The 14,863-nt window shown below is 36.8% G+C and overlaps 1 protein-coding gene across 1 annotated transcript in view; it reads right to left on the bottom strand.

Moving 5' to 3' along the window:
• Positions 1 to 982: 982 nt before the first annotated feature.
• The window catches only part of LOC104498826 (nesprin-1-like), a gene marked incomplete at both ends in the record, with an annotated part of 44,433 nt that continues 30,552 nt past the window's right edge, over positions 983 to 14,863 (bottom strand). The window contains 10 exons of the mRNA XM_010142249.1: positions 983 to 1,147; positions 3,783 to 4,092; positions 6,072 to 6,244; positions 6,947 to 7,238; positions 8,493 to 8,648; positions 9,681 to 9,886; positions 10,525 to 10,637; positions 11,352 to 11,538; positions 12,483 to 12,686; positions 14,435 to 14,536. Of these exons, the coding sequence (XP_010140551.1) occupies positions 983 to 1,147; positions 3,783 to 4,092; positions 6,072 to 6,244; positions 6,947 to 7,238; positions 8,493 to 8,648; positions 9,681 to 9,886; positions 10,525 to 10,637; positions 11,352 to 11,538; positions 12,483 to 12,686; positions 14,435 to 14,536 (1,908 nt within the window). The remainder of the gene's footprint in view (positions 1,148 to 3,782; positions 4,093 to 6,071; positions 6,245 to 6,946; positions 7,239 to 8,492; positions 8,649 to 9,680; positions 9,887 to 10,524; positions 10,638 to 11,351; positions 11,539 to 12,482; positions 12,687 to 14,434; positions 14,537 to 14,863) is intronic.

Here is a 14,863-nt window from a genome sequence, read left to right as displayed (position 1 = left end):
CCCTTTTTTTTTTTGAATAAGTGAGTTTTTTCTACGGTCTCCTGTTTCAATCTCACACACACTACCAGGGAATTTGGGGAGTTTTCAGTTTAAGAAGCCAGAGAATATAAATATCACCCCAAACAGCACATGCTGTTATATTACGTTACTCTCTGGTAACGTCATGTATTTTCTAGTCTTACAAGCTAGAAACGGCTATCTGCTCCTGTCCCCATTTCATACACGCGAAGTTTGAGCACAGAGGAGACTGAAAGTATCCGAGAGCAAACAACAAACCTGCAATTTGAGCTCGGCTATCCTGAATCTTCAGCTAGCAGTCTGTTCACTGGCCCACTCGCTCATGTTTAGGAGCAGAGTAGAATGTTGCTGGCATGTTTATGGCAGATGTTTATGTTCAGATACAAATGTTCTGAACATAAACATCAGGCACAGCAAACCAAGCAGTCTGCTTTAATGTTGCATTCCGAAATACGTAAATTGCTTCAGCACTCAGAGGACTAGAAGTGGATGTCAGGGTAAGGAGGGGGTGCACAGGGAGGCAACCCACACATTTCTGCTGTGCTTGGGGAGAATAATCCTTGCACTGCTTTATACATCCCCATTTCATGCAAATCAGGAAAGGTCATTTCTAACTTTGATTCAGACAACTTTGCTCATGGGGAATGCGTATTCAGGGATGAGGACAGAGCAGTATCCATTAATCAGCTAAGCCACATTCTTCTGTGATGCCATGAGGCTTCCACTCTTGCAAACTGTTTCCACATGTGCTGCAGCCAAGTCAGGTCTGGTTGTACTTTTACGCCATCACTTTAATATAGAAGGGAGGCGAAAACAGAACATAGCTTAGGAAGCTTGCTTTTGGCTCACTGAAATGTAATCACCATTTCAAAGACACAAAGAGCAAGATCCCACAACTTTTTGGGTCTGGCCTATTTTGGAGCATTGGGTCTGAATCAAAGTCATGAAAGCTAACTTATCTTACATTGATTTTGGCCAGCTTTTTCTGTATGGTTGATGTATCTCCAGATGCATCTGACCAGCGGTGCAGCTCTTCCTTTGCAGAATGGAGCCAGTCTGTGAATTCATGCACTGCATCAAGATATAGCAAATGATCCTTCACAATATCTTCCACTTTCCTCATTTTCTCCTATCATTCAGATGGCAAAAGAAAAAAAAAAAGACCATTAAAGTGCTTAAATGCTGTCCTCGCTTTAAGCATGCAGTTGTATAGAATGCTGGTTTGACTCTAGAGCATTAATTTGAGCACTGAATAGAGCACAGCTTATAGCATCAGAACCCAGTGCTACACTGCACAAGGTTCAGTTCAGTTTGGTCTGGTCAGGCATGTGCTGTCCAGACCAAACTGAAGAAGATGAAGAAGCCTTCTGAAAATAGATGCAGAAATGTACTTCAACACATCCTACAACACAACATGTATTGTTTAATAGATATCAAAGGTGCAGTTGTGCCACTCTGGCATGCTTTCCCAATACACGCTAGAAAGGGTCTTGCAGATCACCCATGAGTCCTCCCAGGGAGTAGCATGCTGCCAGAAACACTGCTCTTATTTAGAAGCACCCAGCGTTTATACATACAAAGCAGAGTCACAGAGATGACCCATATGAAGACCATAAAGGAAGACTTCTGCTGTCCAAAACTGCAAAAGGTTCTTATGGAGCTGATTCCCATTTCAACCATCAGACCAGAAGTGGTGGCTGACCCCAGCCACCTGTCTTGTAACCCTGGAGGATGCTTTCCCTGACACTCCATGGCTCCATCTTAGATTTTTAGTGTAAGCTCAAAGTGGGGCCAAGTTTACCTTCTGTAAAAAGGTGAAATAGTGTACTGGTCTAGATTTTCCTTTGGTTTGACCGAGTAGATTTATTCTTATATTCTTGTGAGCTAACAATCAGGAATGTTTATCACAACAAACCAATAGTGAACTGAGCTAATCAAATAACTTTTTACTCCTGTCTGGATACTCTAGATCTAAGTGTCCTTAAATTGGTTTCAAACTAAACCACTTACTTATGAATTGAACTCCAGGTATTTTTAATAACTCCACATGCTTTTAAAAATTAAGTTAGATAAATAAGCCCTTCTGTTTCCTCTGAAAATAATCATAATTTCTCAGAATGTGTCAGATCAGCTAGGCGATGGATGGTTACCAGATAATCCTAATAAATCCTCAACGTTTTTACATCTTAATGTTTTGGGTGGGGTTTTTTTGCAAAAAAAACAGAGTAAGAAAATGTCCACATGTGCACTCTAAACAAAACAGATGGCTCCCTAGGGAAGCAAAGGAGCCCCAAGAAAGGCAACCACACACCTCTGTTTACTTTGTTCACACCAAAATATGAGTGGAGGAGAGTGGAGGCAAAGCACAACTTTAGCTGGTCTCTTCCAGTGGCAATGGCTTCTACCAGTTGCAGTCAGTCCTGTTCTCTCTCAAGGGAAAGATGGGAAAACTGCCTTGTTCAAGAAATTAATTGTATTGGTTTTAGGAGAACACTGCCATGCTCACTTGTGACACTCTTTTCACGCAAGTTTAAAAGCATTGTATTGAGTCAGTCAGTAATTTTGGTATTGGTCTAGATTTAACACCACTGAAAGAAGCAGAGTTATACGAGGATGAAACCGCATTGATTCTCTAGAAACCAGATTCATGGCTTACTATTTCCAGTAAAAAAAGAGAGCAAAGGTTCATCACAAGACCAAAAGAATGTGTGACTAGATGGTAATTACAGACTAGATAAATCTGAGAGGGTTCTAATAGCTATTGTCTATGTTTAAAGGAATAAAACAATGTCAATAATGGTATATCTTATCCCCAAAATTTAAAAAAGAAAAAAAAAAAACATCCAAAACCAAACCATATGATTCCACATAATGACTTTCCTTTATCAAGTGTAGTAAGAAAAATGCAGATTTTTACTAAGGAAGTAACTTTACATGCCCTAGATTTAACTTTTTTCCTAAGAGATGATTTGTTAGATCTTCCACTAATTTTTTATTCTGGTGCTGTTTTTATATAGATTGTAGATTAGTTACCTACAGCACTATCAGTTACTGTCAGCACGCTTCTCAATAAATAGAAACCCAAATCACACTTCAGTCTTCAAAAACTCTGAAGTAAACACTGAAGTCTCACATTAGCCTGTTATTATGCATCTTCCTGACGCAACCTTTCCCATTAGCTGAGAAGGTGGAGATCATAACTCAGAGCTAGTGCCACTGTCATGGTCTGGCTGGCAGAAGGTCTCAGTGAGCTCACGTATCTTTCCTTAGAAACAAACAGATAGCATGTGCAGTGCTTAGTGGCTTGAAACACCACAAAATATGAGAACATATATTTCTGATAATAGGATTTATCTTTCTAACAGTATGTGTTCTGTTCAGGGAGGCATTTCATTCTTCCCATTTTAGGGAAAAAAATAAAAAGTGCTAGGAATGAATGTAAAAGAATTAGACGAAAATTAAACTGGAATAGTGTCAGAAATATTGTGCTATATTTGAAACGAGGAATAAAATATATTCCCTTCACTTTTCAAAAATCATAACCACACCAAGTTCAATTCCCAATATCTACTGTGCATTCAAGTGAAGTTTAGTAAACTACATCCAACTATTTTGTTAGATTCAACCATAACAAAAGGCAAGACTATTCAAACACAGGCAATCCTTTAGTTACTAAAAAATTATGAAAACCACAGTTTTAGCCATATAATCATATGTCTGAACATTTTATGTACTTCAGATGGAGACCTTTGCCTTTATCTTACCTTGGCTACAGTTGTGATGTCATTAAACTGAGTTTTTAGTTCTTCTTGAGCTGCTTCTCCAAAAGAATCATCCTCTGTTTTTTCATAGAGTTCCACAGCTTTTTCAGTGAGTTGCTTTAAATCACCAGAGTGATCCTCTATCTCAGAAACAATAGCCTGGAAGTGGTCCAGCTGAGCAAACTTCTCCTTCAGACCAATCTGTGGTTCTAAAGGCTGTTCCACTTTGTGATCCAGTTTCTCTAACCACTGCTCCAGCTGTTTTTTCCTTTCCAGATATTCATTCCACTGGCTAATGACAGACTCTAGGCAGCTTACATTAGAAGAAAAATACACAGTACAGATAAGAACTTTCGTAAAGTCTGAAGAGTCTGTTCGTATCTTAATTGTTACACTGTCAGTAGCTATGCATAATACATTTAGAACATTCTTTTTCCTCCATCTTGCTTTAGTTTCCTACCTCAACTTATATCCAAGCTATTTTAGAATTTACGTGTTCTTTGGGCTGTGGCATATATCCTGATACAAATGCTTTCCTATTACAGGTTCCATGAGCAATCTGTCTCAGAGTACTGAAAAGCACATTTCAATGTCCATCCAGCAAAGCAAAATACAGAGAATTACTGGAGTTATTTATGATCACAGTAATAAAATGTACAGAAGGCTATGAAATTATCCACTATTAAGAGATGTTCTGGCAAGTTTGGGATGAGAAAATCGATTATCTATAGTCTCTATTTATAAGAAATACTCTCTTCTATTATATATTGCTCCTCCTAGCCGATTACCGGATTCCTCTGGGATTTGTGTTGAGGAAACTAAGTCTCATCCCACTGGACTTAATGCTAGACGTGAGTGTGGTAAGGATTTAATTCCATATGTAAAGGTCTAACCTAATTTAAACAATATTTTGACAAAAAAAAGGGTGAAATTAGAGTGAAATCTTAATGGCATTATAATTTTCTACATATAATTTTACTACAAACTTGGCATAAGTAAAAAAGTGGCACCCCTTTCAATTTAACAACTCCAATTTACCTGTATTGTGGCTCCCACCATTGTCAACAGATATTTAGGACACAGATACCCTGGCACTCCGATTATCTACAATACAAATCCGTGACCTTTCTGATGCTGATCTACGCGTTTACTGAAGAAGGAAAACTTTATTTTCATTAGAGAACTAAGTATGTAGGACCATGCAGAAGATCATCAAGGGCCCACTTCTATCTGGTAAGGGCTGGGATGCTTGAACAGGGAATGCTTGTAAAACCCAGATGGAAACAACCAGGGAGATGCTGCGGCTAGCTGGATGACAGGACTTAAATCTCAGATGTTCTTAAAAGAAATTTTAAAAAAGATGGAATTTTATGATGAAAATACTGCTTTTATTAGGAAGAAGTCAGATACAAAATTTGGGATAACTGCCTAGGCTTAGTAATATAGAAAACTATTTGGAGATAGTAGATAATAAAGGAGTTAACAAAATTCAGCTGTACGATGTTGTTGGAAGGAAAGGAAAATGTCATTCTGGAGTGAATGGAGTGGTGTATGAAGAAAATGGTAAGTATTGATTCTCTACTCAGAATTATAAAGGTCTCAAATACAGTAAGAGGTCAGCCCATTTTCAGTTTTCTTTTAAGAAAAATGTAGGCAAAGTAATGACAGACTGCAATCTACTGAAAATGAAACAAGGGTGAAAGAGGTTCAGAAAGTATTAGTACCGAGAAACTGAGAAACGTGTCTAGAATAGAAATGATGGAGGCCTTCAAGGACGTAAAATGTGCTCACACAGCCAGTAAGAAAAACTCTCTTTCTACCAAGGTGAAAACAAGAAGAAATCTGCTTAATATGCAAGAAAGACTATTTGAAATGGTATTAGGATTTTATATAAATTTAAAAATTTAATGAAAGACAGAAACAAAAAACTTGATCCTCGAGTTTTGTGAGGAAAAGTAGATAAATATGTTAGATGTTCTTGGTCCTGTCCAAGTACAGGTTCAATAACTCAGAAAGCCCTTTCTAGCTTTTTCTCTGTATGAATTTGTATGATTTATGTTTATTTTTAAGTTACCATCTATTACCATCTCATATGAAATTCAATTCAACTGATAGGGTCAACTCATCTTTTTATAGAAGGATTCCCCCCCCCCCAATTTTCATTCTCTCTGATGATAACAGCTTTCCCCTACCACATCCGTAATGAATGAATGGAATCTTACGTGCTGTAAGGTACCACTCTTTGTAAGCAAAGATGGCAGGGTCTGACCTGTGTTTTTCAGGGAGTTTTACCTCTGCCAGTTCACTGAGGTGCTGATAATGTCATTCCATATGTCCTTTAGCGTCTGAAGCTCAGTTTCTATCACCTTTTGTCCTTCCTCATTGCTGCTTTTAAGTGCTTGTTCTCCTTTGCCAATGGCCATGTTCAGCTTAACTTCACCATCACCTTTGAGTAAGAGGATCTCCTGTGAGGCAAAAGAAGTCAAAATATCAAATGCAACCTGCTGAGAGGTAAAAGTGTGTTATTCTCTCAACAGTGGACACCATCTTCTCTGAGTTCATTTATCCTTGACAGCCATGCCTAGGATGAATTCTTAGGCATCTTTTCTTGTAAGTGCCTGTCCCTTGCTATGTGCAAGTGATCCAGGAGTTTGTTCCACAGCCATATAAGTATTTCAGTGCACTGGTCATGCTAAAATCTTGCTCACATTGCAATAGATAATGAGTAGGTCAAGCATGATCTAGAAAGACAGCATGACATAGCTAGAAGAAATCTCAAGAAAGCCCATGGCAGGATCTCCTACACTGATGAACTTCCTAATAGAAGTTTGTCTAACCTGTTCCTGAAGACGTCCTGTGACAGGTAAGTTACAGCCTGTCTGTGTCAATTATCCCAAGGCATCCCTTTCATTAGAAGACTTTTTTTGGAAAACATTATTTTCATAGTTCATTATTCGTTATTAAATGTAATACCCTTCACCTCTCTCCATTAGTCTTCATCCTTTTTTTCATATTGGACCTCCCAATTTGTCAAGATCAGCTTAAATCCTAATCCTCTCCTTCACAAACACAGAAAGAATAAAATATAAAAATATTCCTTTTCCACTGATGCAGCCCACACCCAAAGTTAATCTTGATGTGCAAACTCTAGCTGTAGCTTTCTTTACCTGAATTTGTGTCAGTCGTCTCTCTAGTGTGGCTTTGCTACCTGTAGTGCTCTCTGATGATGCCAGTTTGTCTTGAACCTCTTTCACCCATGACCACATACTCTGTAATGCCCCCTCCAAAGCAAGATGCTCTTGGAGTGCAAGCTGACACATTCGCAGCTTCTCCTTGACAGTTTTGACCATGTTTTGGTAATTGGTGAGATGCTGAGAAGCCAGGCGCACTTCCCTCCCTGCACCATGACCTTCTTCATTTAAAGTCTGTGCCATTTGGGACAGCTTCTCGAAAGATTCCCTGAAAGAAAATAATGGCACGGAAAATCAGTTTCAGAAAGCATATGATATTGTTATAACAATAACTATCAGAAGTTATGAAGGCTGCTGACATAAGCACACACTCCACCAGTGACAGAGTCCATAGTTAACAGAAAAATTACCTGGGAGAGACTGAAAGAAAATACAAGCCATTCTGTATTGATTAGTATCTTTATTTGGGTACTGTGCCATTTCTTGCAGACTTTGGTGCTCAACGTGATCACACTGAACTCTTTCTGTTGTACATTTCAGTTAAAAGCTAACTTAGTTTTCTTTTTCTCTGTCAGTCTTTTCAGTTCTATATGAACTGCTGCCTTTTTGTACCTGCCGAAGCTTTTGAGAAGTTCATAGTCTTAGATGAGTAGGAAGGCATCATGGAAAGGTCAGGCACTTCTCCAGGATTAGAAACTAATTCTGGGGTTCAGTACAAGGGTCAGCAAAAGGGATAAAAACTCCTGGTTTATACAGCCTCAGTTAATCTCAGTCTACTGGATCACCCTTCCTGACAGCCTGTGATTACAGGGAATTTACATCAGAAATCTTGCATCATTCTCAACGGGATAGGTAGTGACTGGGTGTTTCCCTTTAGCATGGTGTGAGGCTTGAACAACTGACTACTACTTTTGTTCTATCTTCACTAATAAAAAAATAATTATAAAAATAATAAGTAAAAAAAAATTGAAAAAACACTGTGTACTAAAAAAGGTAATAAAGGTAATTGCTTCATCTGTTGGCTAATTCTGAATTTTTGAAAGATTTCAGAACTAACATGGATGAAATTTTAGTTCTTTTATAAAGTCAGCTACATGGGAAAGGGGCTTCTACTAACCCGGTTGGATATAAGTGTTGCAGCACAGAAAGAAAGAAAATTTCAAAATGGGTATCATGATAAGTGTCATTTTTACTATTGCTTTTAGAAGCAATATTTTTTAACTCTGTTTTTACATGCAGTATTTTTAAGATTCTTTTTTTAATTATATTTTTCAGCATCCATTTACTAATGAAGTAAGATAAGCTTTTCTTGATGAGAAATGTATCAACATCAAATTTTGGAGTTGGCTTCAAATTCCAATTTCCCTAAAACTGGAAGTATCTGGATTCAGCCTCTTTTCACAGTTTGTTGCAACACCTTTCTCAGACTTTCACAAACAGACTTTGTGCCAACAGTTTAGTTTCATTGTTGCTTTAGCAGAGGAAAAAGTGATAGTGTTTTAGGAAATATATTTCATACTACCTTGAATTCAGTAACTCTTCCAGGAACTTTTCCACTTTCTGCACCTCCTTTTTCTTCTCAGGAATAAGGTGTTCGGTCTCTCCTAGTGCTTCTGTGCTTATTCTTTCTTCCATGTCACGTATCCACAGACCAAGTTTCTTGTGCTGATCTTCAAAGCTACAGAACAGATGAATACTCACTTAAAAATATTTCTCAGGTGGATTAAAGTTAGTAAGAAGTTAACTCAGTTCTTTCAATATCCACAAGACCAGGAAAATAAAGCTAGGTATCAATTTCATGTTTCAAGAATAAGAGTTGTACACAAAACATAATTCCACAGTGACTAGTAATCTAAAAATATTCAGTGACTCTCTAAATATGTTCAGCAAAATCATGGGAACTACACTGAGAAAAGAAGCTTCCAAAATTTAAAGTGACAGTGGTCTTATTTTTCACTAGATTCAATAAAGTCAGACCAAAAGGAAACCTTTTCCGAAGCTTTATAATGATTTAGTCTCAGATTTAAAAATGGGTAAAAATGGGCTTTACTCAGTATTGACACAACACCTGAAGTGCTGTGCTTTCAATTTCTCCAAGAGAACACAACTGGAATCTCAGGTGCTCAGAACTCAGCAAAACAGGTTCTGGCCCTAAATTTGAAAACGTTTTCCTTACATGAAGGCACACCATTTCATCTTGGTGTTCTACCCATTACTACACTAACTTCGCTTTCAGTTAGCAAAAGCTTTGAATCTAGTTAGAGCTAAAAATATTGGAACTCCCCAAAATTCCACCTCCAAGTAACAATTTAAGACTTTGTCCCCTTATTAGCTCCTTAGGAAATATGTGCATCTGGAATGGGACAGGATAGACGCCTGCTGTGTAAAAATCGTACGATCTTCAAACCCCAGGGGAGAACTTGAAAATTCATCACACCTTTTCCATCCAGAAAATTGCAGTTAAATTCCCAAGGTCCCAGCTGCTGACTGGGGATTACATGAGCTACACAGATATTCCTGAACTTCCAGTTTTTAACCAAATTGATAACCTTGGAGCAAGACTTGTTGCTTTGTTTTTAGCAAAGGACTTAATTTTCACTTAAATATTTCCAAAGAAAAAAGCAAATAGGAAATAATTTCAAATTATGCCCTGTATTTCTGCAGCTGCACAATTTCATGCAGTCCATCTGTGACTACTGGTATTACTCACCTTCCCAGGTGTGAGGCACAAGCTTCCAGGCCCGCCTTATCATTCAGACACTGGTTGAGGAATTCTTGGAAGTTCTGGTTAGACTTTGCTATTTGCTCCTGAATATGGCTCACAACTGGTTTGGGTAAGCAAGCATACAAAGCTTCCCCTTCCTTGCAGGCAGCATCTAACTTGTTTTGTCCCTCATTGACAGAATCCAGTACCCTCTGTGTAAGGAAAGAGTACAGTTTAAACACGTGGTTTAGTAACTAAAGACAAGCAATATTTCTAGCCACGTCTAGCTATAGGAAAAATTCTGAGCAGATAAACAGTTCTAATAAAATTTTATTAAGTAGTGCTACAATTCACAGAGTTTGATTTTCCTATTTGGTTCCAGGGTAGACCTATCTTTCTCTGGGTATTTTAGTCATCTCAGGAATTAGGGCTCTTTGCAGTAGGTGTCTGATACTCGTGTTGTCTCATCAAAAATTTACAGAGATAAGCTTTGACATATCAGTGTTAACCTGAAAGACTGAATAAGCAATAGTGTAAGAAAAAATAGGAAAAGGAAAAGAAGAGAAAGAAGGCAAAAAAGGAAAAAACATTAAAAATCAGAAACAAGAAAAGAATAGCTTAGTTACACATCAACCCTCCAGAAATTAAATTTTGGTCTCTCAGAACAGTGAACAAATTTTCCACCGAATTCTCTCTACAGTACATATTGCTGTCTTGAAACATTTTTACATTACTTTTGGAAAAAAAAAACACAGTAAAAATTATAACATCTACAAATTATTTTAGAGATATAATTGGGCACATAGAGTTGAATTGTTAATTACTATTTTCTTAATTTGTTTACCATTACCTGCAAGTCATGTAGCTTTGCCTCTATGGCTCTGCTGTCTCCAGACCTGTCAGATGATTCTTTTACTGCAGCCTTTACACCAGAAAACCATTCCTGGAACTCTTGCATAGAATCTTATTTAACAAAAAAGTATAGAGAAGAGTGGGGATTTTTTTTTATCAGCAGCATTATCCAAAATACCATACAGCTGTCTTTCACAATTCTTTTCTCCTTCACGAGCAGTGTGTAAATGCTAACAGGATGAGTCTCATTGCCTTCAATGACCTTGGGGAGTGGGATCATCTCGTAAGACATTATATGTTTTCACCGTAAACAGCCAAATTTGAACAGTCACACTAAGCTCCCCTTCATAGTCCACGAGAAAGGACATTTGAAGTCTATGATATGTCCCAATTTAATGTTAGATCTTATCTAGAATATTATCTTAATATATGAGATTAAAAATTGCCTACTTCTCTCCACTGACTGCCCAGGGAGCCCAGGAAAGACTTCAGATGGGGACTTCTACATTATAAACATCTCCATTTGGTTATATACAGCAAATGCAGATGTATACTAAGATGTGAAGAGAGATGTATACTAAGAGTGAAGGAAGGTGGAGCTAAGCTTCATTTTCATGTGTATTACACGTTTAAAGTCGAACTCTGTTTCTGTAAAATGCTTTGTTTCTAGCAGCTATCAAATGAACATTTGGTAACAGGACTTTTTGAAAGGCTCCATACAAAAATAAAGTTGTAATTGCAAGTGACGTCATTGGAAACTGGCAGATTCCAGAATGATTCACGGCTGCAGGCTAACGGCTCATATTAATAAGCCTGAAGACTCACCGAGGAAATGTTTTTCCAAGGACTCTTGCATGCTGGCTTGTGTTCTGGAACAGAGCAGATTCACAGCTTCATACTTCTTTATTAAAGAAGTGACAGTGCCACCAAGAGTTTCCAGCTCTACAGAATGGTATTTGCGACACAGGCTGTTAAGGTTCTCACGGGTCGAGTCAATGCTGCTCTGCTGAAGCTGAAGGTCTTTTTGTGTTTCCTGAAAATGAAGTTACAACACAAATATGACATCTGCAAAGAATCAAAAGAACCCTCTCTTTTCCTCAAGCATTCCTACTCCTCCTCTATGTTCTTTTCTTCTATGGACTGCTGCAAGTCCTAGACACAATGAGTAGAAATGAGTAGAAATACTGTATCATGTTTCCTGAATTTTCCAAGTGAGATGATTCCTTGAAAATGAAGAACCATCACAAAAATGTGAAAAATGCCGTTTCTCGTGGTTTACTACTCTATTAAAAAATAAATTTCAAGGCAATAGCTATTTTCTGAAGTCTGAAGGTATATGTGAGATGCAATATGACACTGGTATTTGGTGGGACTTCTGAACGGGAGTTTTCATCTGACTAAAGGAGAACTTTTGTTTGAAAATTAAATTTTAATTGGCTAGTATATCAACATTAACATGTGCACATGCTGAAAAAGTGGTTTGTCATGTTATAATGTGCATAATGGAGGTGATCAAGAGAGCTCCAGGATGTAGACAGAACTGCTGTGTATGAGGACTGAGGAGGACTTCTGAGGTAGAAGTTTGTGTTAACACTGAACTCAATTTTACATTGATGAGTTCAGCTCCTACCTTATACTGCGAGGGAGTCAATGGACTTGTAAACATGCTGGAGTAATGACTGAAGAGTTCAATGTAACAAAACCTTGTCTCAACAAAGACCATATAATTCATTATCGTTTTCTAAATAGTTTACATAAAATTAATAAATCTTACATTCATTGGTGGAACTTATCAAAGCGTATCACTGTATTATTTGCTAATATTATAGGAGCTCTGTTGGAGATACATATTTTTATCAAATAAAAATTAAGTATAATGCTTAGCAAAAACTCGGATTAAAAAAAACCAAAGATCACTGCATTGAGAGAAACATATTTGTTTTCTTTGGCACTGACCTTCACTTTATTTAGAGCTTCAGGATCCAGGTTATGTGCACAGCTTAACAGTGTCTCTTCCACTTTTGTTAACCAATCTGTCATCTGATCAATTAACTTCTGTAACTGCATCTTCTGGGTACTGAAATCTTTCAGTGTCTCTTTTGCTGTCTCCAACATTTCTTTGGCATGTTCCAACTTCTGCCTCAAATCTGATTCTATAAACTAAAAGCAAAATGTTATGTATTAAAGCATTTAAATAAAACATTTTTTACTGTGAATGTTTATTAAAAAAAAAAGGAAGGTAGGAAGGTGTCACACAATGATTATTTTGCTCTCTTTACATCTATAACTAAAGATCCTTACATAAATAAAAAAATAGCAACCATTCAGGATTAAGTCTCAGATATACAGCAATCGAAAGAAGGGATATTAACTTTTAAAAAGCCAAACTGCAAACTGTTGAAGTTATTATCCACTTCTAAAAAAATAAAGAGTTGATCTTTTTCCTTTACTAATTTACCATATATACAGAACATGACCTAAACACAACTAGCTCTGTAAAAAGAAATATCAATTGGTGAGACTTAAGAGCACTAAGGCTTAAAGTATCTCAGTGTAAGGCAGATTGAAATTGAAGACAGTAAAAAATAAATTAGAGTATTGCCCATTAACATGTTCAGAGACAGCAATATGTGAAATATAGTAGATGACAGTAGTGCACGTTACTAATAAAAAGTAAAATAATTCGTAATAGGGTAATATTTATAATGAACAATTACTGAAAATTCTATTAAGGACTTGTTTATGGTCTTAGGAATGAGCTGATCATACCTAGGTTACTTATTTGGCATTTGAATGTTGGCAAATAATTTGGGGATTTATAGTTTGTATGGCTTTATCTTCAAATTGCATTTATATATCGACTACAATTATTTTATTGTAGTTATGATTTAGATTTGGATTGTATTTATCATAGTAGTTGGAAATATGTGTCTGTTGGCTAACTGATATTCTGTAAAATTATTTGCTCCGAGTTTGGCTCTATAAGTGGAAAGATATTTATTATGAAACATACTATTAAACCTGAATTTTCTGAACCTATCATGTAAAGGAAACAATTTGGGAGAACATAAGCCTTCCATATAATTTGCATAGCTTTATACTATAGGGTTCTTGACCCCTATCTGATTGGCAATTTAGGCTTTCTTGTACGGTCATGGCAAAATGTGAACAAGGCTTGAGAGTTATATAAAGTTCCATTTAAAAAATTAGAAATGGTTTTGAAATCAGAATCTATTGAGGTATCTCCCTGCCTGTGAAACTGCAGAAGTCAGCTTATCTTTTAAAACTTCTGACATTGCAAGTGAATAATCTCATGCACCATTTTCCGCTTGAAATCAAACATCCAAAATAGTCATCCTTTAGCTTTGCATCTGCCCTAGCACCATAAAAGGTAAGGACCTAGCCAATAAAAAAAAGTTCAGCAACTCATCTTCAGTGTTTGTGTTTTACCTCTCTCTTGTAATGGCTCATTCAGGGCACTAATTCCAGTCCACTAAAGAAGATTTTTGGTTTGATAAAGCAAATGACCATATTTTACTGCCTTATAATTCTTTTAAAGAGGCAAGCTGTGTACGCATTCATCTACGATATGGCTTAATGTTGTGCAGTCTAGAGAATATCATCTGTATCATATCTGATTAGCTACCTTAGAAACTGTTTACTCCATTTCTATTTAGTAAAAAATACTTTTACAACTCTAATGTTCAATTACTTTATGGCATACTTTTTTCCAGAAAAAAAAATCAAAGTTAACTAAGGAAATGTGAACAATGAATAGTTACAATATATATAAATAACACGGTATCTGTCACCTTGAAAGCAAAAGGCAGTACAGGAGAGACAAAACTTCAGGAGGAGTTTCTTAGTTATTTGAGCATAGCCTGGGATTACCAATGTCTTTATTTTACCTGGAGGTCTGCTGGAGGCTCTTGACTATGAATCAGTTCTTTAAGATCTGAAATTTTGGAACTAAGCTGGTCCAACTTCAGTTCTTTATCCTTGACTTCAGACTGTAAAAGAAATGTGGTCAAAGTTTCATAACAAACTACAAGAAGGCTTTAGACCTTCAGAAGGATGCTCTGTTAATTGCAAAAATGAAAGAAAATGTTAACAAAGTATAGCAACCAGAGAGAAAACATTGTTGTTCTAGTAGGTTTTTTCTCTAAAAATCTTCCTTCTCTTTTCCTTTATTAGACTCAGTTCAGAGATTTTTTTTCCCCTCCATTAAAATAACCACAGACATTTTTAGCATTTAGGATGCACTAACAGCTTTAGTTTTTTAAAACTGGCTGAATAAGGCTGGGAATATCATTGTCTATTCAACTGGAAAAATCTGC

The sequence above is a fragment of the Buceros rhinoceros genome, unplaced genomic scaffold (genome assembly GCF_000710305.1).
Source record: "Buceros rhinoceros silvestris isolate BGI_N320 unplaced genomic scaffold, ASM71030v1 scaffold3458, whole genome shotgun sequence".
NCBI classification, from domain to species: Eukaryota; Metazoa; Chordata; class Aves; order Bucerotiformes; family Bucerotidae; genus Buceros; species Buceros rhinoceros.
This window is presented reverse-complemented; position numbering and strand designations above follow the sequence as displayed.